The sequence below is a fragment of the Rhineura floridana genome, chromosome 13 (genome assembly GCF_030035675.1).
Source record: "Rhineura floridana isolate rRhiFlo1 chromosome 13, rRhiFlo1.hap2, whole genome shotgun sequence".
Classification (NCBI taxonomy): domain Eukaryota; kingdom Metazoa; phylum Chordata; class Lepidosauria; order Squamata; family Rhineuridae; genus Rhineura; species Rhineura floridana.
The window spans coordinates 2,880,090-2,904,125 of record NC_084492.1 but is presented as its reverse complement, the minus strand read 5'-3'; the positions used below and the strand labels follow the sequence as shown (position 1 = coordinate 2,904,125).

The 24,036-nt window shown below is 45.1% G+C and overlaps 2 protein-coding genes across 16 annotated transcripts in view; one reads left to right on the top strand and one right to left on the bottom strand.

The window, feature by feature from the left end:
• Nucleotides 1–997: 997 nt before the first annotated feature.
• SETD6 (SET domain containing 6, protein lysine methyltransferase) lies at nucleotides 998–23,617 on the top strand. 4 transcript variants are annotated; one of them, XR_009758834.1, is made up of 10 exons: nucleotides 1,002–1,447; nucleotides 1,625–2,308; nucleotides 4,003–4,147; nucleotides 4,544–4,685; nucleotides 5,624–5,818; nucleotides 6,568–6,691; nucleotides 9,122–9,302; nucleotides 9,845–9,987; nucleotides 15,588–15,972; nucleotides 18,313–19,086. XR_009758834.1 is itself a non-coding variant. In XM_061594127.1 (9 exons), exons 2-9 carry the CDS (start codon nucleotides 2,015–2,017, stop codon nucleotides 22,547–22,549), a joined length of 1,242 nt encoding a protein of 413 aa, XP_061450111.1. In that variant the 5' UTR covers nucleotides 998–1,447; nucleotides 1,625–2,014; the 3' UTR covers nucleotides 22,550–23,617. The 4 variants fall into 4 exon arrangements, 2 of the variants coding, with proteins under 2 accessions (XP_061450111.1, XP_061450110.1); XR_009758833.1 differs by having other exon boundaries at nucleotides 18,310–19,086; XM_061594127.1 differs by lacking the exons at nucleotides 15,588–15,972; nucleotides 18,313–19,086 and adding an exon at nucleotides 22,532–23,617 and having other exon boundaries at nucleotides 998–1,447.
• CNOT1 (CCR4-NOT transcription complex subunit 1) overlaps nucleotides 22,939–24,036 on the bottom strand; it is a 114,410-nt gene continuing 113,312 nt past the window's right edge. For all 12 annotated transcript variants that reach the window (XM_061594120.1, XM_061594114.1, XM_061594119.1 and 9 more), the window contains one exon: nucleotides 22,939–23,967. In XM_061594120.1, the coding sequence (XP_061450104.1) occupies nucleotides 23,889–23,967 (79 nt within the window). In that variant the 3' untranslated portion in view covers nucleotides 22,939–23,888. The remainder of the gene's footprint in view (nucleotides 23,968–24,036) is intronic.

Genomic DNA, 24,036 nt, shown 5'->3' with positions numbered 1-24,036 from the left:
ACTTAGTAAATGGAAGCAGCAAAGTAACCTTGAGTATGAGGTCCCTTCTCTATAGATGTAAAGAAGTAACTGTCAAGTTTTGATTTTTTTAACTGCCCTATGAATCATAGAAGGGTTGGAAGGCCATCAAGGCCAACCCCCTGCTCAATGCAGGAAACCAGCTTAAGGCATTCCCGACAAGTGACTATCCAGCTGCCTCTTGAATGCCTCCAGTGCTGGAGAGCCCACCTTCTCCTCAGGTAATTGGTTCCATTGTCGTACAGCTTTAACAGTTAGGTTTTCCCGATATTCAGTCAAAATCTGTCTTCCTGCAACTTGAGTGCATTGTTCTATCTCCTGCACCTCTGGATGATAGAGAAGAGATCCTGGGCCCCTGTGTGTGACAAACTTACAAGTACTTGAAGAGTGCTATCGTGTCTCCCCTTAGTCTTCTCTTCTCCAGGCTAAACATGCCCAGTTCTTTCAGTCTCTCCTCATAAGGTTTTGTTTCTAGTCCCCTGATCATCCTTGTTTGCCCTCCTCTGAACGTCTTCCAGTTTGTCTGCATCCTTCTCAAAGTGTGGTGTCCAGAACTAGATGCAGTACTCAAGATGAGGCCTAACCAGTGCTGAATAGAGAGCAAGTAGTACTTCACACTATTTCGAAACTATACTTCTGATAATGCCGCCTAAAATAGCACTGGCCTTTTTTGTAGCCACATTACACGGTTGGCTCGTATTCAGCTTGTGATCAACAGCAATCCCAAGATCCTTCTCACATGTAGTGTTCAAGCTGCTGCTTTTCTCTCTCTTCTGACATCCACTTTCATAAGTTCTCTTCATTGTTAATGTTTTTGTTTGGCCAATGATACCATACTGTAAAACTAGTCTTTAAAATGGTCTTCAGATTAGATAAATAGGTCACTGCCGGACTGCCCCCCTGTGGTGGGCCACAAGACTCTTGTTTTGCTTTGCTTTGGACTCCAAGTGTAACCATGCCTCAGCAACTCCCCTCCCCTCTTGTGAGGAGGGCCGCCTCCTGACACAGTGCAATTGCTGCCACTGACTTACTCTGCTCCCTTTGTCAGGGGTGGGGGACCCATTTCAGGCCATGGGCCACAAGCCCTGTGGGGACGGTTCCAGGGGCCACATGTCAAAGGCGGGCAGTGCAAGGCAAAAAGCAGCAGCGGGTGCCAGAGCTTTCTGCAGGCACAGCATTCTCTGTCTAGGCAAGCAAGCAAGAGGCGATATCGACGTTCAGGGCCCTGTTCCAGGCACCCAGCTGGAGTTGCTGTGGCGCAGGATGGGTGAGCAACCTACCATGGGGAGGGGGGAAGATGGTCTAGGGACAGAACAGACAGAGGCCTGGAGACCCCAGAGGTCCGGTGCGCCCGCACCTGTCTGGCTCTAGGCACTCTCTCCCCGCCCCACCTGCAGCGCAGAGCAGCTTTCCTCCTCCCCACCCGCAGGTAAGTTATGGGCTGTAGCACGAAGCTCTTGCGCTTGCATTTCCCTTCTCCCTCCTTCGCCTTTTTGCTTGTGGGAGGAAAACTTCTGGGAGAGCTTTTAGGGCGAAAGGGCGGGGGCGCAAATGCCGTAAAGAAATTAGCCACGATAAATAGCTGGGCGCCCTTTTTACCTTGCAGGATCGGGGTCCCGCTCCGCATTTTGCCCCTTGGGAAGAAGAAGAGAATCGCCCTCCCCGCACTTGTTTGGTCCACTTTCAGTGTGTCCCGATTGTTTTCATTTTTCTATGCAAAAATGTGCGCGGCAGAGCAGGTGCTTCGGGCGCAGGAGGCCCCGGGGTAGACCCTCCGGGCAGGGCAAGAGTGGGCAGCCCCGCCGGAGCCCCCGGAGGGCAGCCGGGGAAGTAGGACATAAGGCAGACCTAAGTGGACCAGTGCCGATGTTGCTGAAATGGTGTATGTGCGTCTCTTTTTGAAAACGGACAAAGCCTGAGGAACTCCCGGCCACGACCCCTAGGAGACATTTCGCAGCAGTCCTGCCCGGCGGCGGCAGGGGGCGCGGTGGGGCGCATGCGCGCGGGGCAATGGCCGCCGCGGCGTGTGGCTCCTCTTCTGGCGGAGTTCCTGAGGACGTGTGTGCGCCGACCACGCCGCTCCCTCCAGGACGCCGTAGCTGCGAGTGCGTCAAGCATGGCGAGCGCGCCCAAGCGGGCCAAGGTGGAGCTCCGCAACCCACTCGACGGGCGAAGCCGAAGCCCCTCTCCCCGTGCTCCGCAGGCGGCGTCGGGCGGCGTCGGTGCTTCGGCGCCCCTCTCGGCCTTCCTGGGCTGGTGCGCCGAGGCGGGCCTGGAGCTGAGTGCCAAGGTAGGCGCCGGACGGGGGAGGCTGGCGGGACTCGGGCTCCCAAAGCGGCTGGCTGAGATCCTGCCCGCCCCGCTCCAGGGGCTGGTCGCCCGGCGGAGAGAGGAGCCTCCTTCCCGCCCTTCCTGCCAGAAGCGGAGCGAGCGGTCCCCTCAAGCGACGCGCCCCGAAGGGCTCGCGGGGGCCGCAGGCGCCCGTCTTCTCCTCTCGGCCTTGGAGCGAGTGCAGGACGCGAACCTCCCGGGAGCCTCCTGTGAGGGCCCTCCCTGCCACCCAGGGCCGCCTCCCTTGACTTCTGTGCGAAAGCCCCAGGGCGAGACTCCCCTTCTTCTCTTCAGGCGTTAGAGAGGCAAAGAGAGCGGGCGCAGGTGGGCACCAGCCTGATGCCAAAAGCTCCCTTCCTGCCTCTGGGGTGGGGAGGCTGTTCCTGGTTGTTGCTGTTTCTGGTTGTTGCTGTTTTGTTTTTAGGGTAAAGTGTAGTCATTTTAACAGTGTTGTAGCTTGGAGACCTTCAGGTTACAAGCGACCGACAACTCGTAACAAATCATAGCATAGTAGAGGTGGGAGGGGCCTACAAGGCCATCGAGTCCAACCCCCTGCGCAGTGCAGGAATCCAAATCAAAGCATTCCCGACAGATGGCTGTCCAGCTGCCTCTTGAAGGCCTCCAGTGTCGGAGAGCCTACTACCTCTCTATAATAATAATAATTAAATAATAATATTTAATATTTTAATTTAATTTGATAACTATAATTATAATAAAAGACCACTATGGATTTACTGAAAATATTTAGAAACCACCTTTATGAGTAAAACTCACTTGAAGCAACTCGCACAACAGATTTATTTATTTTTTATTACCTTCATATCACACCCTTCCAAAAAGGAGCCCAGGAGCAGCAACAAGTGATTAAAAAAAATGTTCAAAACAGATAAAAATAACAATTTCTAACAGTAATGTAATGGAACAGCACACAAAGCCACCTGCAATACTGGCAAACTTCAGTGAATCGAGCATTAGTAAATAGACAGTCTAGCAACCTAACAATAAAACACCTTTTTAAAAAACAAAAGCTGTCAAGCCACGTGAACCACATAGCAGCACAAGAGTATTGGTCGTAAATAACCTTGTGAAAATGTGGGTTTTCAAGGCCACTTTAGTCAGTTGGCATGTTCGTAAGTGGCTTATTGTCGGTACTAAATTCTAGAAACTAACATTTATTAAAAAGAAAGCTGAGGAAAAATGTTAGTGATTTTGCTGATGCAAGGCAGATTTTATCCATGTTTGTTGAGAGTGTGATGTTATGGTTTCCACAGTATGGATATTTTTATAGAGTAGCCTGACAAATAGACTCATATCCCATTTGAATGAATTGGGAATTAGCTAAAATATACAGGTGCTAGCTGGCAAGTGATGTAAGTTCTTTCAAACTGCTGCAATGAGAGAGCTTCATAAGCACAGAAGGCGGGCAAAGGGCAGACAAACCCTGGACTCCACTCTATAGATGTCAAGAAAGTTGGAAAATTGCTATATCTTTAGCTGTTAGCTTGTAAATACAAAATGGTGGTTACTCTGTTAAGGGTCAGCTATTACATGATATTAACTGGGGACCCATACGTAATGGGTTGTAGTTAAACGGTTTTTAGAGTTGGGGAGGAATCTGGTTTACAGCGTGAGCCTCTTTTTCCTGTCTTGTAGGTCAGTGTGAGCAGAGAAGGCACAGTAGCTGATTACGGCCTGATAGCCAGAGAGGATGTTGAGGCTGGGGAAGTCCTTTTCACCGTCCCAAGAACAGCACTCCTTTCACAGCATACAAGCTCCCTTGCTTCCCTCCTGGAGAAAGGTACAGGAAGTGTTCCTTACTGTCTCTGAAAGCTTTGTGTTCATAGGGCACCCACCCCAGCTGGGTGCCCTCCAGCTCTTTTGGACTATAACTCCCATCAGCCACAGCTGACATTGTTGTACTCGAGTGGTGCTTCTGTCCATTTTAGATGCAGAGAAAAATGTTTAAGTGGCTACTTGCAGATGGAAAGGGGGACACTGAGAGCTTCTCAAAGAGCTTCCATATTCTTCAGAATGCCCCAAACCTTGATATCAGAATGAGTTTGGAAATAGTGCATTTTCTCAGCTAATCTCAACTATGGACATGGGTTTCTTGGCTGCTTTGACTTGTTCTTTTAAAAAGAAAAGTGACGGAAAATAGTTCTGGTATTCTCATTCTTTTCTTTACCTTTAATAGAACAAGCCTCCCTGGTGAGTCAGTCTGGCTGGGTTCCCCTCCTGCTTTCCCTGCTACATGAATCCACAGTCAGCAGTTCCCGCTGGGGCCCTTATTTGTCTCTGTGGCCCAACTTCAGTGGTCTGGATCACCCCATGTTCTGGTAAGAGGAGATGCTGTTTGGCTGTGTTCTGCCAACACCGAGTTTCCCAAGGTAAATCAGTTGCAGCACATCTTCACCAAACAAATTGAGCATCCAGTGCAGAATCTGGCATCTCAAGAACCCTCATGAATCATCTTTTGCAGTGTTTCAGAAAATGGGGGTGGGCTGGGAATTATCAGGTGCTTGTGCTGAAGCATATGTTCATGTCTCCAGATACCTTTCATTTTCCTCATTTGTGCCAGAAAATGCCTACAGGTTTTGTGGTTTCTCACTTCTGTAGCAAGTCTTTTGGCCCTGGTGTAGCCAGCTTTGTGGTGCTTGAGTGGTTTTCTTCTTTTCTCCTTTCTTTTGAGAGGCTAGCTGATTTGTGGATAATAGTGACCTGTTTGAGCCTTGGGCAGGTTTGTGTCTCTCTTCTCTCTTCCCACCCACTTTGCCCACAGTTCCTCAGGAAAAACTACTTGCCAGTGTGGCAGGCATGTAGAAAAAAATGCAGAGATTAAGCAGCCATTAATAAGTGCTCCCGTTTTATGAGGAGAGGAAGCAGGATGTTGGAAGAAGGAGAGTAGCACAATTAAGGTTCTTTTGACAAATCAGCTGTGTAGGGTGCTCAGTTCTGTTCTGTCAACACTGAGCCCAGGTGAGGAACCCGGGGCCTCTGTCTCTGTTGGCACAGCCCTGACAACTCTGCAGTCCTGGGGAGAGAGAGAACGGGTGTGTGTATTGACGAAGGGAATAGAGGCTGTGTGCAAGAGGGAGAGAGTGAATGAAGGGAGAAGAGGGGGAGAGAAAAAGGGTGCCCCACCCACTTTTTGTGTTGGTGTCATTTCTGCAACCAGCTTGTGCTTTCCAAGCACTTCTGCCTGTTGCAAAGGAGCCAAGAGATGGCTACTTACTTGGAAGAAGAAACAGCACTTTCTGCTTGCCGTTTTGTACAGGAGTTACGAAGAACGGCTCAGGCTTCTGCAAGGAACAGGGATACCAGAAGCTGTGGACAAAGACTTGGCCAGTATCGAGACGGAGTATTCCTCTATCATCCTGCCTTTCCTGAAGGCCCATCCAGATATCTTCAACCCCAAAGTGCATACTCTGGAGCTGTACAAGAAGCTGGTGGCATTTGTCATGGCCTATAGGTGAGAGAGAAGAAAGGAGGGAGTGTTGAGTGGTCAGTTGTCCAGACTGGTAAGCAGGATGTGTACAGTTAGGATGCATCTGCTGGTACATTGTGGGTGGGCTTTAATGAGGAGAAACTGTCAGTATATAGAGAAGGTGAGTCCCTATCCCTAATGAGGTTTAGTTTTTGCTGAACTGAGGAGACAGAATATAAAAGTTACCTGTCACTGAAGAAGAAGAAGAAAATTGTCACTGCTGTGTCACTCTTTCGACATCTAATTCTCTGGCCTTGGACAGTTGCAACTTTTCTTGAGGAAACTCTATTGCAGGGCCAAATGTAGCTCTCGAGGCCTCTCTGTGGATTCTCTCCAGGCACACTCATCCCCAGCCCTGGAGATACATCTTTAAGTGTGTGTGTATGTGTGTGTGTGTACATATGCACACGGAGAGAGTTCTTCCTGCTTTCTCACTCTGTTAGAAGCAGAGGGGCGGACTTAAGTTTTACTAAATAAAGATGCTTCAGTCCATGACCCTTTCTCATTTCTGAGCCTTTAGCTGAAACGTCCTACAGCTTCTAAGTTGTTTGGCAGTGATGAGGCTCTTAAAAATCAAAGCTTAGAGTCTCTGTGTTCAGTGGCAGGTCACAAATTGTGTGTTGCAGTTTTTAGACTAGTAGCAAATTTTAAATTTTCAAGGATCCTTTTCCCTCTCAGCAACCTCTGCATGACTTTGCCTCATTCTAGAATCTCCTCACTTTATTCCCAACTAGTTTCCAGGAGCCTTTGGATGAGGAAGAGGAAGATGAGGAGGAGCCCAATCCTCCTGTGATGGTGCCCCTAGCAGATCTCTTGAATCATGTGGCTGACCACAATGCCAACTTGGAATATTCCCCGGTGAGCAGAGCAGGCAGTATTTAAATGCATTTGAGTCCTCTTACGTGTGCCCACTTCTGCCAGACTTTCAGATTCCCCTCACTGAGGTGAATTTTCCAAGGGCCAGGTGGATTTCTCTAGAGATGGGTGAGGCACAATTCCTGCATGTGATGTCTTGTCCAGAGGACACAGGGCAGGCATATTCCTCTTCCTCCCATGCTGACCTGGGGTGGCCATTGGAACAACAACTCATTGTAGCAGTTTCCACTTTTCTAGGGAAAATGGGATGTGCCAGCCCTTGCTGGCTGCCCTGCTGGGCTTTTTGTGTAGGGAAAGAAGGCTTCTGCCAGCTTGGCCATTTCCATTTTGCCTTAAGAAAGGTACAGACTTTGCTGCAAGTACAGGGAGACTCAGGTTGCTTATTTCTTGCCCAGGTCATGCATACTGAGAATTCCTGCCATAAGGAAATAAAGATGGCACATTCCATTTTGCAGTAGGAGTTATTTGGTGTGATTGTCTTTTTGGCAAAAAAGGCTGGAATCCATGTGTGTTCTATGGGTGACCACTTTCCCATGCCCTCCTCCTGTGTCACGGGGATGTATAGATCCTGGTTGGTTGTCGCAGTGCTCCAGCTGGGTGCAGCTCAGCTGCTTCTCCAGTTTGGTGAATTGCTGAAATGCGTCCTTGCAGAAATTAAGGATGACAGGGGAGCCATGCAGGAGCAGGGTGCAAGACAGAAGCCCTGGCCCCTTTGGTGCAAACTTCTGCTCTCTGGAGGGAAGCACCTGGAGCATAACTTAACATATTGTGTGCCTTTTTGGGGTTTTAAATTTTAAGCTTCTTTTGGAAGCTAATCTTTGCTGAAATGCAGGGAACTAAATAAAATACCTTGTTTCTGGGGTGTCAAGTACCATTAGGAAATCTGGGGCAGCCAGAGGCACCATTGGGAGCTGCACCAGCATGCCTCACGAGTGCTTTTCCTGGACTTGAGAACAGTCCTTTATGTAGTATGCTGAATGAGGGGAACTGAGTAAGTAGCTGTTTCCCTCATCACAGTCCCTGAAATAAAACCTGCAAAAAAACTTCTTTATGTATACATTTTTATAGGCCTGTTGTTGGGCAAAAAGGTGATCTATATGTATTTTTGATACCAGGTGCACCTCTGATTTTTGGTTCTTGGATTATTTTCTCATCAATTTGCCAGTAGCTATATGTGGCATGCACTGTTCTCATCTATTACACTCAACACCAAATGGTCCCTGAAGGTACTGTTGGTCCTTTGGTGAGCATATAGGACGCCAGGTGTGGGGCAGGTCACAACCTGGCTCAACCAAAAGGCTGTTTGCTGGCACTTCTGATCAGCTGGTTAGCAGTGCCTGCAAAGCCCCATTACAAGTGCTACACAAAATAGCACTTTGAGAGGGTCTTCTGAAGGCCCTGCTGGGGGAAATGTCACTTAATGTCATTGTGATGTCAGGTGATTGACAGGTGGATGGCCCCACCCACCTGTCAAACTTGGCCCAGCAGGGGTTGAGAGATAACAATCTGGCCTGCTGGGATAAAAAGGTTTCCCCCTCCCTGTGCTTTAACAGGTAATGTCCTTCCTCCATGGGAGGTGGCCCCTCCTGGGATGGGAGCCCCCTGCTTTCTGACATCCCACTCGAGGATTTCACCCTTCTGCTGCAGGAGAATCAAACATTAGATTTACAGCGAGTGCCTGTTCTTTTTAGAGATAGTATAATTCTGCCTTGCCTACCTCATTTGGGTCTGCTTTCAAGGAAAGGCATCTGTGCTCATTTTAATCTAGAGTTCAGCCTGCTCTTTTGGAGTCTAGGGGAGGCTTGCTCCTTACTTGACACAACAAAATTGTTCCTAGTTAACTTTTTATTATATTTAGTAGTTGCTTTTCCCCCCGGAAAGGTGAACTCAAAATGACTTACAGAAACAAGCATTAAAAACAAGAGTAAAACCATCCTAAAATGCACCAGCAATATTCAGCTGCACCCCAGCTTTTGTTTGCTTTTTTTGGCTACCTTGGGGTTAGTATTTTTCTTTTTCATTGAAGCTTCCCAGCAGAGGAGAAGGGAAGGCTGGTGCCAGTGCTGCCTCCAGATTCCATTGGGAGGGATCCCCCCCTCCAGCATCTCTTCCTCTCTCCAAAGAGCATTCACAGCAAGGCCAGCGTATTTCAGGGGAAAGTTTGGGAACGTTCAAGTGATACTTGGGAACATCCAAAAAACAGGGGAGGCTTCTGCATGCTGCTCTTGTCTCCTCCTCCTAACTGCACCTACTCCATCCTCACCTGCTGTAAACATTGCTCAAGTTCAGCACGGTGCTTTCGTCTGTCAGAGACGAGAAGACTGCAGGAGATTGTGGTGTGGTGTGTGGGAGATGTTCCTTGAGAGAACTGCAAGGAGTGTGTTTGGTTTTACTTCCATCTTTTGTTTGTAGGAGGTCTTGAAAATGGTTGCAACTCAGTCCATCTGCAAAGGCCAAGAGATCTTCAACACGTACGGGGAGATGGCAAACTGGCAGCTCCTCCACATGTATGGTTTTGCTGAACCATATCCTGGCAACACAAATGATGCTGCTGACATCCAGATGTTGACTCTTTGCAAAGCAGCGCTGCAAGGCAAGTGCCTGACCAGAATACATTTTTTTTTAAAAAGGAACTCTGAAAATTAGTCTGTCACCTTGTATTGCCTTTTCCAGCTATGTTTTTATAGGGGGAGGCTGTTGGTGTGTGACTTCTACAGCAACTGCTGGAACCCAGGGCAAGAGCACAGATCAGAGTAGAGGAGCTTGGTTACTTTGCCTTCCAATCTTGCGTGAATTGCTTGTTTCAAACAAAATATCCAGAGGCGCAAAATTTTCCCCAAAGAGCTCTGGGTGGCATTCTTGGTTGTGGCTCCCCCACATTATCCCCACAGCAACTCTGTCAGGCAAGTTAGGCTGAGAGTGTGTGTGGGTGATTGATCCAAAGTCCCCCAGTGAATGATGTGGCTGCGTCCCTCTGGCCCTTGTCAAGCACTCTTGGTTGTGACACCACATTGGCTCACAGCAAAAGGGGAAGAAATTAGGCACTTTTGCTTTTGACTCTCCCCCCTTCTGTTTAAACGCTGGTGGGCCTGTTGAAACAGCATTACTGCTTTTGTCTCCATCTACTTCAACCAGCTACAAAGACAGAAGTGCAGCATCTGCTGGTCTTGGAGCAGTGGGACTTCCTTTGCCAGATGGAGATGGTGGGCAAAGAAGGAGCATTTGTGTTTGGCTGGGAGAGAATTTTGACTGAAGAAGAGCTGTCCATGGCATTGCAGGTGAGTATTCTGGGTGTTAGACTCTGAGGCTGCCATTTTTCTCTCTTGCTTGTAATGTTTACTTAAACAGTTGCCTGGGTTTAATTCCCTTTAAGGCGGTGGTATGTTGGATTTAATCTGAAGAGTCTTTTAGCTTTGCTGGAGAGAGACATCCAGCATGGACAACTCCTGTCATCAGTCAGTGAGGTTGCCGCTTGTGAAGGCTTATTCCAGTGGCTGGAAGGGGAGCATGAGGCTCCAGAGAGTGTTTGGGGGCTTGCTAGACATTGCAGCCTCAGACTTAGCTAACTTAATAAGAGAAAAGGGACATTGCTCTAAAGCTACTGGGCCTGAGACTGAAAGGGAAGAGGGCAGTCCTAGTTTGTTTTCGTTTTTTGGCAGAAATAGCACAAAACTGACCTTCCCCCAGTGCATTGGACGTTTTGAAGACTTTTCAGGGTCTACCTTAAGAGGAGAAACTGCCCCTTAGGGATGCCCCTTTCTGAGTGGCAGATATGCTTTGATGTTTCTGTACAAGTCCCCCACGTCCAGGCTTCTGGGACTCATTCTAAGGGCCCGCATAGCAGCTGATGAGGATGTGCTGGGGAGGCTCTCTTGGCTTGCTGCTGCTACTGTTGTCCCTTTTTGCAGACACGATTTATACAATGAAGAAAGCAGCCTTTATTCCTCCCCTCAGGCAGAGTTCTAGTACCTGGCTTCCACTATAGTCTTTCAAACACATCAGCCGCTTTAGTTGTTGCTTTCTGGCTTCCAGGGTATTCGTGTTTTTTTTTATGCAACTACCCTACTCTCCACCCTTTTAGCCAGTTGCATATTCTGTAGCAGAATGAGTGGTCCAATTCTTTTCATTGTTGTTATGTGCCTTCAAGTCAATTACGACTTATGGCGACCCTATGAATCAGCGACCTCCAAGAGCATCTGTCGTGAACCACCCTGTTCAGATCTTGTAAGTTCAGGTCTGTGGCTTCCTTTATGGAATCAACCCATCTCTTGTTTGGCCTTCCTCTTGTTCGACCCCCTTCTGTTTTTCCCAGCATTATTGTCTTTTCTAATGAATCATGTCTTCTCATGATGTGTCCAAAGTATGATAACCTCAGTCTCATCATTTTAGCTTCTAGTGACAGTTCTGGTTTAATTTGTTCTAACACCCAATTATTTGTACTTTTTGCAGTCCATGATATGTGCAAAGCTCTCCTCCAACACCACATTTCAAATGAGTTGATTTTTCTCTTATCCGCTTTTTTCACTGTCCAACTTTCACATCCATACGTAGAGATCGGGAATACAGTGGTCTAAATGATCCTGACTTTAGTGTTCAGTGATACATCTTTGCATTTGAGGATTTTTCTAGTTCTCTCATAGCTGCCCTCCCCAGTCCTAGCCACCTTCTGATTTCTTGACTATTGTCTCCATTTTGGTTAATGACTGTGCCAAATACTGATAATCCTTGACAAGTTCAATATCCTTGTTGTCAACTTTAAAGTTACATAAATCTTCTGTTGTCATTACTTTAGCCTTCTTGATGTTCAGCTGTAGTCTTGCTTTTGTGCTTTCCTTTTTAACTCTCATCAGCATTTGTTTCAAATGCTTTTTTAAAATGTTTTAACCCTTTTTAAAAGATGTTTTTAAAGCTTTTTTTAAAAACGTTTTAATGTTTTGTTTTAATGTATTGTAAGGTCTGTTTTTATGATGTTTTCAACTGCTTTTAGCGCTTCTGTTTGCCGCCCTGGGCTCCTGCTGGGAGGAAAGGCGGGATATAAATCAAATAATAAAATCAATCAATAAACAAATAAATAAATCATTACTGGTTTCTGCTAGTAGTATGGTATCGTCTACATATCTTAAATTATTGATATTTTTCCCTCCAGTTTTCACACCTCCTTCATCTTGGTCCAGTCCCGTATGATATGTAAACTGCCCAGAGAGCTTCGGCTATGGGACGGTATACAAATACAATAAATAAATAAATAAATATGTTCTGCATAGAGATTAAACAAATAGGGTGATAAAATGCACCCCTGTCTCACACCCATTCTGATTGGAAACCAATCGGTTTCTCCATATTCTGTCCTTACAGAAGCCTCTTGTGCAGAGTATACATTGCACATCAGGACAATCAGATGCTGTAGTACCTCCATTTCTTTTTTCTTTTAAAGCATTCCATAGTTTTTCATGATCTACACAATCAAAGGCTTTTGCTGTAATCTATAATCTATAAAGCACAGGGTGATTTCCTTTTGAAATTCCGTGGTCTGTTCCATGATTCAGCGTCGAAGACTGTTCGGAAACTACAACTAGTCCAGAATGCAGCGGCCAGATTGCTGACACGGACCAGAAGGTCCGCTCATATAACACCTGTTCTGGCCCGTCTGCACTGGCTTCCTGTTTGTTTCCGGGCTAGATTCAAAGTGCTGGTTTTGACCTATAAAGCCCTACACGGCATGGGACCGCAATACCTGGTGGACCGCCTCTCCCAATATGAACCTACCCGGACACTGCGCTCAACATCTAAGGCCCTCCTCCGAGTGCCATCCCATCGAGAAGCTCGGAGGGTGGTGACTAGAACCAGGGCCTTTTCTGTGGTGGCCCCCGAACTGTGGAACAGCTTTCCCGATGAGGTGCGCCTGGCGCCGACGCTACTATCTTTTCGGCGCCAGGTGAAAACCTTTTTATACTCCCAGGCATTTTAAAGTGTGTTTTAATGGTATTTTCATCTTTATTTGTATTTTTGGATGTTGTTTGGTTCTTTTATTGTTTGTTTGTTTTGTTTTCTTGATTTATTGTATTTATATATTGCTTGTTTTTTATCTTTTTGTACACCGCCCAGAGAGCCTTCGGGCTTAGGGCGGTATATAAATTAAATTAAATTAAATAAATAAATATGATCTCTGGTGTCTCTTCCCTTTCTAAATCCACCATGGACATCTGGCATTTCTCGCTCCATATATGGTAAAAGCCTTTGTTGAGGAATCGTGAGCATTACTTTACATGCATGGGATGTTAAGGCAGTAGTTCGATAATTACTGCATTCCCTGGGATCTCCTTTCTTTGGAATTGGGATGTATATTGAACGCTTCAAATCTGTGGGCCACTGTTTAGTTTTCCATATTTCTTGACATATTTTTGTCAAAATTTGGACACATTCAGTCTCAGTAGCTTGCAGTAACTATTGGTATGCCATCTGTTCCTGGTGATTTGTTTCTTCCAAGTATTTTAAGAGCAGCTTTCATCTCACACTCCAAAATTTCTGGTCCTTCATCATACGGTTCCTCCATGAATTAATCTGTCATCCTTGCATCTCTTTTATAGAGTTCTTCAGTGTATAGCTTCCATCTTCTATTTATTTCATCTCGGTCAGTCAGTGTGTTCCCCTGTTGATTATTCAACATCCCTACTCTTGGCTGAAATTTCCCTTTCATTTCTCTAATGTTTTGGAATAGGGCTCTTGTTCTTCCCTTTTTGTTGTCCTCTTCTATTTCTATACAATAACTATTGTAATAGTTCTCTTTGTCCCTATGTACTAGTTGCTCTGTATTGTTGCATTTAGAGTTCTGATCATGTTTCTGTCTCCTTTTGCTTTTGCTTTCCTTCTCTCTTTAACCATTTTAAGAGTTTCTTCAGTCATCCATTGAGGTCTTTCTTTTTAACAAGAGGTATTATCTTTTTGCATTCTTCCCTGATAATGTCTCTGACATCACTCCATAGTTCTTCTGGTTCTCTGCCAACTAAGTTTAAAGCCTCAAATCTGTTCCTTATTTGATCTTTATATTCTTCTGGGATGTTATTTAAATTGTATTTTGGCATTATGATTGCTTCTTTAACTTTATTCTGATTTTCAATATTACCAGTTCATGATCTGTATTGCAGTCTGCTCCTGGTCTTGTTTTTGCAGAAAGTATGGAACTTCTCTATCTTCTGCTTCCAATTATATAATCAATTTGATTCCTATATTGACCATTTGGTGATGTCGATGTGTACAGTGGTCTTTTTGGTTGCTCAAAAAATGTGTGGGCAAGAAACAAATTATCGGCTTCACAGAATTCAATAAGTCTTTCTCCTGCTTCATTTCTATCTCCTAAGCCCCATTTCCCCACAATTCCTAGTTCTTCTCTGTTCCCTACTTTTGCATTCCAATCCCCCATGATTATCAGCACATCTTGTTTTGGTATGTGATCAATTTCTTCCTGTACTTCTGCGTAAAATCTCTCCATTTCCTCTTCTGTGTTTGCCGTTGGAGTGTAGATTTGGATGATAGTTATGTTAATAGGTTTCCTGTTTAATCTCATTGATATAACTCTCTCAGACCTTGCATTGTAGCTCCTAATTGCTTTTTATTATTTATTTATTTATTATTTGATTTATATCCTGCCCTTCCAGCAGGGGCCCAGGGCCGCACTTCTGCTACATCACTTCTCACTATTAATGCAACCCCATTTCTTCTTAATTTCTCATTTCCTGCATAAAATATTTTGTAGTTGCCTGATTGAAAATGTCCCATTCCCGTCTATTTTAATTCACTCACGCCAAGTATTACAATGTTGATACGTTCCATTTCTTGCTTGACAATTTCTAACTTTCCCTGGTTCATGCTTCTCACGTTCCATGTTCCTGTTGTGTGCGTTGTACAACTCCGGACTTTCCTCTCGCATCTGTGCGCATCAGCCTCTGGGCTTCCTTTCGGCTTTGATCCAGCTGTGTCATTAGTCACAGCGCTACTCGTACTTGTCCTTTGTTCTTCCCCAGTAGCTCGGTGAGTGCCTTCTGACCTGGGGGTCTCATCTTCCAGCACTATCTCGTGTTGCATTTTGGATACTCTGTTCATAGGGTTTTCGTGGTAAGAGGTATTCAGAGGTGGTTTACCATTGCCTTCCTCTGAGTTTGGACGCATCTTGGTCAGACGGCATTGCTCTCAGCTTCTTCAATACTCTCAAACCCCCTCACCATGTTAAGGTGTGCATCCAAGAGGGATGTGGCAATGTTCTATGCTGCTATTTCTCGATTTCCTAGAAATGGTCAGAGGGATTTTGATTCTATCACTTGGACCTCTTTTTCTCTGGCTTTTAAGAGGTAACAACCTCACTGGCCTTGGCCTCAAAGGCCTCTGCCAGGTTGCCTGCAAGTGCTTGTCAAAGGCCAGCTTGAGGATACAAGTTTTTATCTATAGTTTGTTTTACTTTGAACAAAATTATTAACCAACAGTTAAATACATTGATTCAATGCTGAAGTGAGTGCCTTGGAAAATGACCTTTTCTGCCTCCTCTAATTGTTTTGAAATTAAGCTGCCATGGAGACCTTTACAGTGATAGGTAATAAATATGTGAATATTTGTGTGTGCATTTTTTCACAATTATGTACACTTTGTACCATTTAATCTTCATGTTTTGCAAGATTCTTCTGCTAGGGAGGAAAGTCCTTTTGTGGAGGATATTTAGCCCAGTCTCAGTGGTCTGTTGACTCCTTGGACTTTACTCAAGAACAGTTTCCAGCTGCTGTGTTAAAACAATAATAGTGGGTCTTCCCCTGTGGAAATTGGGGTCATTCCCAGCAGACCGAGGAAGTCGCACAGGCCTGTCAGTAATCCCAGCTTTTTGTGGCTGTAGGTGCTAACTATGTCTGCTGATGAGTTCAAGAAGTTCAAGGAGCAAGAAATCCAAGAGGCAGAAAGGAGTGAGGGTGGTGGTGTGTGCCTCATGCTCTCAAATGCTACAATACCAAGACTTGAAGCCTCTTCGAAGAAGCTGCTCTTTGATGCTGCCGTACTAACCCTGAAGTTGTACAACTCAGACTTGAAAGAGGAGGAAGAGAAGCTCAGAGACCCTCCGGCTTATGCAAAGCTCAGCTGCCGTGAGCAGTTTTCCCTGCAAGTGCGCTACGGACAGAAGAAGATTTTGCACCAGTTGCTTGACCTGGCAAGCTAGTTGCAGCTGAGGGGAGTAAGCACTGTTGGCCTGGAGTCCTTAGCTGAAAGTTTCTATAAAGACAGAGGTAACTGTTTTTATATAAAACACTGTTTGTTTATCAATTAGATCAACAGGTAGCAATTTTGAACTTGGAGGATGCAAATACCCTAAACTAGAGCTCAGCAGAAAGCAAGTGTGCAGGAGCCCAAACTAGGCCTGTTTACCAGAAGGATCTGTCTATGAAGCCCACAAGTAGGGCCTGCAGGTCGCCAGCCTTCCTGGTACTCAGGGAGATGCTTTCTCTGGGATATAAGTTCCATTTAGCATGGCACAGGGCCACTGCTAAGACTTTCATGAATTGGTCTATTTTCTGCTTTTAGCCAAATAAACCAGTAGTGCCTGTCAGTTCAATAAATGTATTGTGTTTGAAGCTTTGTTTTGAATCTGTTACTCGGATTAGGTGACCCCAAGTTCTACTGTATTGATTATTTAAATTAATTTCATATAATGCATGCTTTTAAATTCCAGAAGCAGCTACAGTCTAGTTATATGATGGCACTTGTTTGTTTCCTGACGGTATCATACATTTGCCTTTTTCACTGTGGTTCTGGGGTTAACATTTTAAGTGAGCTCTCTTACCTTCTTTATCTCCTACACCCTCCTCATTCTGAGTTTGTCACTGCCAGTTCAGGACCCTGTTTTAAGGATGAAATTATACTTTTGCCCCTATGTAGACCTTAACACTTCTCTGTAACCTCATTTGCTGCAATGCCTGTTTGAGGCATTGTTTTGGAGCTCTTTGCACTCACATGCACCATCTTGAATATTTTAGTGCAGTGGTTCCCCAACTTTCTTTCCTCCATGGACCACTTGACAACAGCTATGGGTCTTGGTGGACCACTTAATGATTTTTCTTGCTCGTGTTCACCTTTATTTAAAAAGATGCCTGTGCTCCATTATGCTTACTTGCAAGGAAGCATCACTGTTCACAGCTTGAAAATCTTTATTGGTTTTACCCTTCCTTACATCCAGGCTGTTAAGGAAAGAAGTGCATATTTATTCAGACCCACCACGATCAATGGTAGTGTGCCTAGGACTGCAACTTTAGTGCATATAGCATTGTAGCCTAATTTGGTTTGCCTTCAAGATGCTACAGAATTGTTTTAACAAGGGGCTGAATATGCTTTCAACTTCAGGAGGAAAGGGTATCTCCACCCGCCCTGCCAGCTTGTTCACTTCTGCATCATCATTTCGAGAATGTAGATATTAAGTGAGCGAAGACCTGGGAAACAAAGATTCAGATCCTCACTTGGCTGTGAAGCTCACTGGGTGATCTTAGGCTAGTCACTCTCTCTCACCCTAACCTACCTCACAGGGCTGTTGTAAGGATAAATTGGGGAGGGAAAAATCCTTGAGCTCCTTGAAGGAAACCTAAAAGCTAAAGTAATGGGTATGTAACAAACAAACTTAGCAGGTGAACCCCTCTCCTGAAGATTTCGGCTTCAATCTATATTTTGAGTACAGTGGGGATTACTTCTGAGTAAACATGCATAGGTTTGGGCAGTGATGGAGTAGGAAGGCAAGATAGCAAACGAGAAGAAAATGAGACTCATTCCTGAGCATAACCCAGCTTCTTCTTGCCAGGCAGTGGGGTGAGGGGGAGAAGGGGGCTTCCTGATATACCCCATAATCCTCCCTCACACAACCTTGCGGGCTTCCCCCAGGCACCTGGTTGGCCACTGTGAGAACAGGATCCTGGACTAGATGGGCCACTGGCCTGATCCAGCAGGCTCTTCTTATGTTCTTAATCAATGGGCTACTTGTGGGAGGAACGCTGGGATATAAATTTAATAAATAAAATACCACTCAGGACTGTCCATCCCCCTGCTCCTTCTACAACCTCCCCCCCAGCAGGTAAGAGAAACGAGGGAGGATGGAAAACAGATCCCCTCTCCTGCCTCTGCCTTCACGCCTGGCTGTCCTGAATAGGGGCGATCTGAGCTGGCTTCCTGTACAGGCTCCTAGCAGTTCCTGTACTCCTGGCTTACAGCTCTGCCCTCACTGAAAGGTGGGGACTTGGAACAGCCAGGCTAGCTCATTTCACAGAAATTGCAGGGCTAGAATGTGTGTCAAAAGGTACCCGTTCTACCCATCTGTTGGAAGCCCTGGACATGTGCAAAACCCAGGCTTACATTATGTTGAAGCAACTGCTTGTCAAAAAAACACCACCACCAGCATGAAACTCGCAAACCACTGGTGGTCTGCAAACGACAATTTTGGAACCTCTGAGTTAGTGTCGTGTGTAATTAGCCTCATCACTCATCCCCACTCCCAGTTCAACTAGCATGCATCCCAGTACAAATCCTTGGCTGGTAATTCTGCTATGTACTTTATTCCACCTCTCTGTTTCCTATTCTTTCAGCAGTTGCTAATTCATGAAAGGAACTGGCTGCTCATGGAAAGGACTGCCCAGCTCTTGTTTTGCGAAAGCTCAAGAAAATATGTCTACAGCAGGGGTTGCTAATCTTTTCAGCTCAATGGGCAAAAGTTTGGATTTTTTGAGCGTGTGCCAGTCACAAAAGAGCTGCCATGGGGACACAGCATAACACAAAAGCAGAGCGAGTACAGACATCGTTGCTCTTCCCCCCCCCCCTTACTATAGAAAGTTAAGATTGAGGTGCTACAGCTGTTAAAGGCACAAAAAGTTTTTCTCCAATGCCAACTCCAGACGAAAGGCTAGACTACCAAATTATTCCTACTTACCTGGGAGTAAGCACTATTAAAGACAAAGAAACTTGCGTAGATGTGCCTTACACGGCTTGGGACCACAATACCTGATGGAACACCTCTCCCAATACAAACCCACCCGTACACAACGTTCAAGATCAAAGGCCCTCTTCCGGGTGCCCCCTCTGAGGGAAGCTGGGAGTCTGGCAACAAGGGAGAGGGCCTTCTCAGTGGTGGCCCCCAAATTATGGAATGATCTCCCTGATGAGGTGCGCCTGGCGCCAACACGGTTATCTTTTCAGCGCCAGGTCAAGACTTTCCTCTTCTCCCAGGCATTTTAGCATTTGTTTTATACTGTTTAAATTTTTTAATTGTGTTTTAAATTGTTTTCATAAGATCTGTTTTAAATTGTATTTGTTTTAATGTTTTTAGCTACTGTAAACCGCCCAAAGAGCTTCGGCTATGGGGCGGTATACGAGTATAATAAAATAAATAAATACTACTTTTAAGCAAACTATACGATGAATTAATGAGTGGCTGGACATCAGAAGCCTTTGCAAATTTTTCACATTTTGCGTTTGCCAGTTGGGGGCTGGGGATTCTTAAGTGTAGGCATATTTATTGTACCGTAGTAGTGTACCTCTAGGGCCGTGGTTCTTACCCGGGGGTGTGAGGCATTGTTCAAGAGATTTTAACAATTTAATCTTAGCTAAGTTAGGCTAAAACACACATTAAAATTAAATTAAATTAAAAAATGAACTGTATTTTTCCAGGGGGTGTGAGAGTGTATTTTGGAAATCCAAGGGGTGCTGGCAGTGGGAAGGGTTAAGAACCACTGCTCTAGGGAGTACCTGATCTCAGACAAATCCATCACTAGTTGCTAGGTAAAAATGGCACACTTCGGCGAGTCAAACAACAACTAGAAAAAGAAGCAGGAAAAGTGCACTAAAAGGGAAGGAAAAACGCTCTATTCCTACTGCCTGATACCAATCACAGCTCTGACTTCAATCATTGGCTAAAAACACTGACATGGGAGCAGCCAGGGTGGTTCATTTCATGGAATTACTTAGAAGAGTACATAAGAACATAAGAAGAGCCTGCTGGATCAGGTCAGTGGCCCATCTAGTCCAGCATCCTGTTCTCACAGTGGCCAACCAGGTGTCTGGGGGAAGCCCGCAAGCAGGACACGAGTGCAAGAATACTCTCCCCTCCTGAGGGTTCCAGCAACTGGTTTTCAGAAGCATGCTGCCTCTGACTAGGGTGGCACAGTACAGGTAGTAGCCATTGATAGCCCTGTCCTCCATGAATTTGTCTAATCTTCTTTTAAAGCCATCCAAGCTGATGGCCATTACTTCATCTTGTGGGAGCAAATTCCATAGTTTAACTATGCGCTGAGTAAAGAAGTACTTTTGTCTGTCCTGAATCTTCCAACATTCAGCTTCTTTGAATGTCCACGAGTTCTAGTATTATGAGAGAGGGAGAAGAACTTTTCTCTGTCCACTTTCTCAGTGCCATGCATAATTTTATACACTTCTGTCATGTCTCCTCTGACCCGCTTTTTCTCTAAACTAAAAAGCCCCAAATGCTGCAACCTTTCCTCGTAAGGGAGTCGCTCCATCTCCTTGATTATTCTGGTTGCCCTCTTCTGAACCTTTTCCAACTCTATGATATCCTTTTTGAGATGAGGCGACCAGAACTGTACACAGTATTCCAAATGCGGCCGCACCATAGATATATACAACGGCATTATATCGGCTGTTTTATTTTCAATACCTTTCCTAATGATGCCTAGCATTGGAATTTGCCTTTTTCACAGCTGCCGCACACTGGGTCGACATTTTCATCATGCTGTCCACTACAACCCCGAGGTCTCTCTCCTGGTTGGTCACCACCAGGTCAGACCCCATGAGTGTATATGTGAAATTCAGATTTTTTGCTCCAATATGCATAATTTTACACTTGTTTATATTGAATTGTATTTGCCATTTTCCCGCCCATTCACTCCATTCGGAGAGGTATTTTTGGAGCTCTTTGCAATCCCTTTTTGTTTTAACAACCCTGAACAATTCAGTGTCGTCAGCAAACTTGGCCACTTCACTGCTCACTCCTAATTCTAGGTCATTAATGAACAAGTTGAAAAGTACAGGTCCCAATACTGATCCTTGAGGGACTCCACTTTCTACAGCCCTCCATTGGGAGAACTGTCCGTTTATTCCTACTCTCTGCTTTCTGCTTCTTAACCAATTCCTTATCCACAAGAGGACCTCTCTTCTTATTCCATGACTGCTAAGCTTCCTCAGAAGCCTTTGGTGAGGTACCTTGTCAAACGCATTTTGAAAGTCTAAGTACACTATGTCCACTGGATCACCTCTATCTATATGCTTGTTGACACTCTCAAAGAATTCTAATAGGTTATTGAGACAGGACTTTCCCTTGCAGAAGCCATGCTGGCTCTGCTTCAGCAAAGCTTGTTCTTCTAGGTGCTTAGTTAATCTAGCTTTAATAATACTTTCTACCAGTTTTCCAGGGACAGAAGTTAAGCTAACTGGCCTGTAATTTCCGGGATCCCCTCTGGATCCCTTTTTGAATATTGGCGTTACATTTGCCACTTTCCAGTCCTCAGGCACGGAGGAGGACCCGAGGGACAAGTTACATATTTTAGTTAGCAGATCAGCAATTTCACCTTTGAGTTCTTTGAGAACTCTCGGGTGGATGCCATCCGGGCCCGGTGATTTGTCAGTTTTTATATTGTCCATTAAGCCTAGAACTTCCTCTCATTACCACTATTTGTCTTAGTTCCTCAGAATCCCTTCCTGCAAACGTTAGTTCAGGTTCAGGGATCTGCCCTATATCTTCCACTGTGAAAACAGATGCAAAGAGTACCTGCAATTTGCTTCCTAACTATATGTCTAAGAGAACTAGAGACTTGAGCTTTTAAAAAAAATTTTTTTTAAAAGACATTAGAGTCTGGGGGCATCAGAGGCATCCTTATGTATGTTTCTTGACAAAGAGCTCTTTGTCAAAAAAATGGAAACAATGGAATGCTGCAGAGAGAAGCCCTCTGATAGTAACTGTCCTTTCAGCAGCCCACTAGGCAGGCAGGAAGAAACTGTCGGGGAGAGTGTCCTCCAACAGATTATTATTTTTATTGCTAGCCTGCATGTTTTATTTTACTACATTCACTTTTTTCACCTAAAATGTGTTAGCCAGTTTGAGTGCCTTCATAGCTTCCTTGACTTTGCTCACTTGACCCCTCTCTTCCCTGGGCACTACTGGGCCTTTCCAACCTCCCTACCATCCCACCTCTATCCTGAGGAGTCACGCAGTATAAAAGCAGGCTTGGAGCAGTTAAACCAAAAAAGGTATTTTTCTTGGTAAGGCAAGGGAATTGAGAAAGGATAAAAGTTATCCTTTGCTATCTGTACAGTTCAGGTGTTAGGAATCAATGTGTTTGCATTTCTTTTAAAATGCAAGGTACAGCCTTTTCCAAGGTGGCTTTTGGCTGGGCGTGTTTCTGGGAGTATGAGCAAGGCCTTTTCAACCCAACACTTCTGGGAGGAGGTAGCAAGGACTTCGTTTTCAACTGCCTGCCTCCGGTATTCCGAGGAAGGGGTCTTCCTGCTATAAAACACTTGTGTATTTTCTAGCTATGAGCAGAGGGACAAAACCAAGATGGCCACCTCAAAGTGTCTGTTTCTATGATAAGGAAGCCATTTTGATTAGTTGTAATCAATATATAACAGCAATGTATAAGTTTTGTAAGACAGGCACTTTGAGGAGAGTAAGTGCATCAAATGCTCTACTGAAGTTTCATTTACACAGCATTCGCTTCCCCCAACCCCCAAATCTCTGGCATGGCATCTGCAGGTCCAGAGCTATTAGCTCTTGAAAGCTAACTTTGGTCTTTGTCGTTAAAGGGCCACCTCCTCGTATGATACGTCCTGCTCTGGCTCTTTTATGGTACCATCCCTGGGGCTGAACATGAAGTGGTGCGTTCAGTGAAACCTCCTAGGCTTCTGAACTTGCCGCCTCCACAAGCCTGACTATACTGCAGTGGCAATTGAAGACTCACTTACTGTCCAGGGAATCACAGCAGCAGGAGGAATCTTGCTTGCTTTTTATTGCTGTCTTAAATTTATCATCATGAGATTAACGTGATGAAGAATTTCATTGTAACTAGATGTTTTATGTACTGCACCTTGATAGTATAGAAATGGATTAGATTTAACCTTTTACAGCTGAAAAGATAATCAGAATGCCTTTCTGATAAGCAATGAAGAACATTAACAGCACCCTACTTAGGAAGGAGAACACAGACACTTGCTGCTTGTCATGACTTTAATGTTTTAACTACAGAATGCATACATACAAGAAGTGGGAGAACTAAAGCCCAAGAGAACTAGAAAGGCTACAAAATACAACACATGGACCAATACATTTACAAAACATTCAAAATCCTTACAAAATGGGCTGTATTGGTCCTTTTTTGTTCTTTTTACAAACGCAAAACTTTGTGGCCACAGGGGAGCAGTTAATAGATTCACATCCTCCTCATCCCAAAATGTACAAGTGTCAAGAAAGAAAATCTACAGGCCTTTCTTTTGCTAAAACCACTAACCCTCTCCCAAAGGGCCTGAACTGTATCTTTGCCAATCGATGGAATGAGTCCTCAGTTTCAACTCCCATGCCTCTTACTGGCAGCATTTTATACTAGGGAAAGCAACAAATGGGACCCTAATCACAACTCCCCCCCCTATATTCTGTAGGATTCTGTGCTCCCAATTTATCCATTTTTGCCTGTTTGACAACTTTGTGATTTATAGCTCTCCCACCCGCAAGAAAAATAAGTTACATAATATTTAAACTGGCTTTTCCATATTCTTTGGGAGTCTGGGAATGCCAGGCAAGCAGATCTGCCCCAGACAAATGCTTGGCATCAGCAATCACCACTTTATTACAAGCCGGTCAGGCACCCATTATGAGCCTCTCTTGAACCACAATTCGCACAAACCCAAAGTCCAGACAATTATTTCTGTTCTGTGTATTTACAATAGTTCGAAATTATATTCACAGCATCTTCTGAATTTTGGCCAAGAGTCAAAACTTTGTTTTTAAATTTTGGAACATGCCCATATAGGATATCTGATGTAAGCCCAACATGGGGGAGGGAGAGGCAGCCTCCAAGGTCTGGACAGACCCCACACACATTCTTATGTCAGCTTGATGGGATGGAGACCTCCAGGCTGGCACGCTTTCCACAGCGGCTGCTTCCTCTTAAGTAGCTCCGGTTCCTTCCATGACTTGCTGTGCCTGTTTTTGCCCCATACAACACTGCGCAACAGACTGGAACAGCCTACAACAAGGAGAATAATCTCAATTTCAAGACAAAATTCCCTCTCCACTGGAAGAACCAATCCTAGGA

Bases quoted from the DNA above. Each gene is read 5' to 3' on its own strand.
- SETD6 (XM_061594126.1), top strand. From the start codon at position 2,015: ATGCGCGCGGGGCAATGGCCGCCGCGGCGTGTGGCTCCTCTTCTGGCG. The intron at 4,686-5,623 runs GTAAGAGGAGAT...CGTTTTGTACAG, and splicing joins CTGGATCACCCCATGTTCTG to GAGTTACGAAGAACGGCTCA. The intron at 6,692-9,121 runs GTGAGCAGAGCA...TTTTGTTTGTAG, and splicing joins CCAACTTGGAATATTCCCCG to GAGGTCTTGAAAATGGTTGC.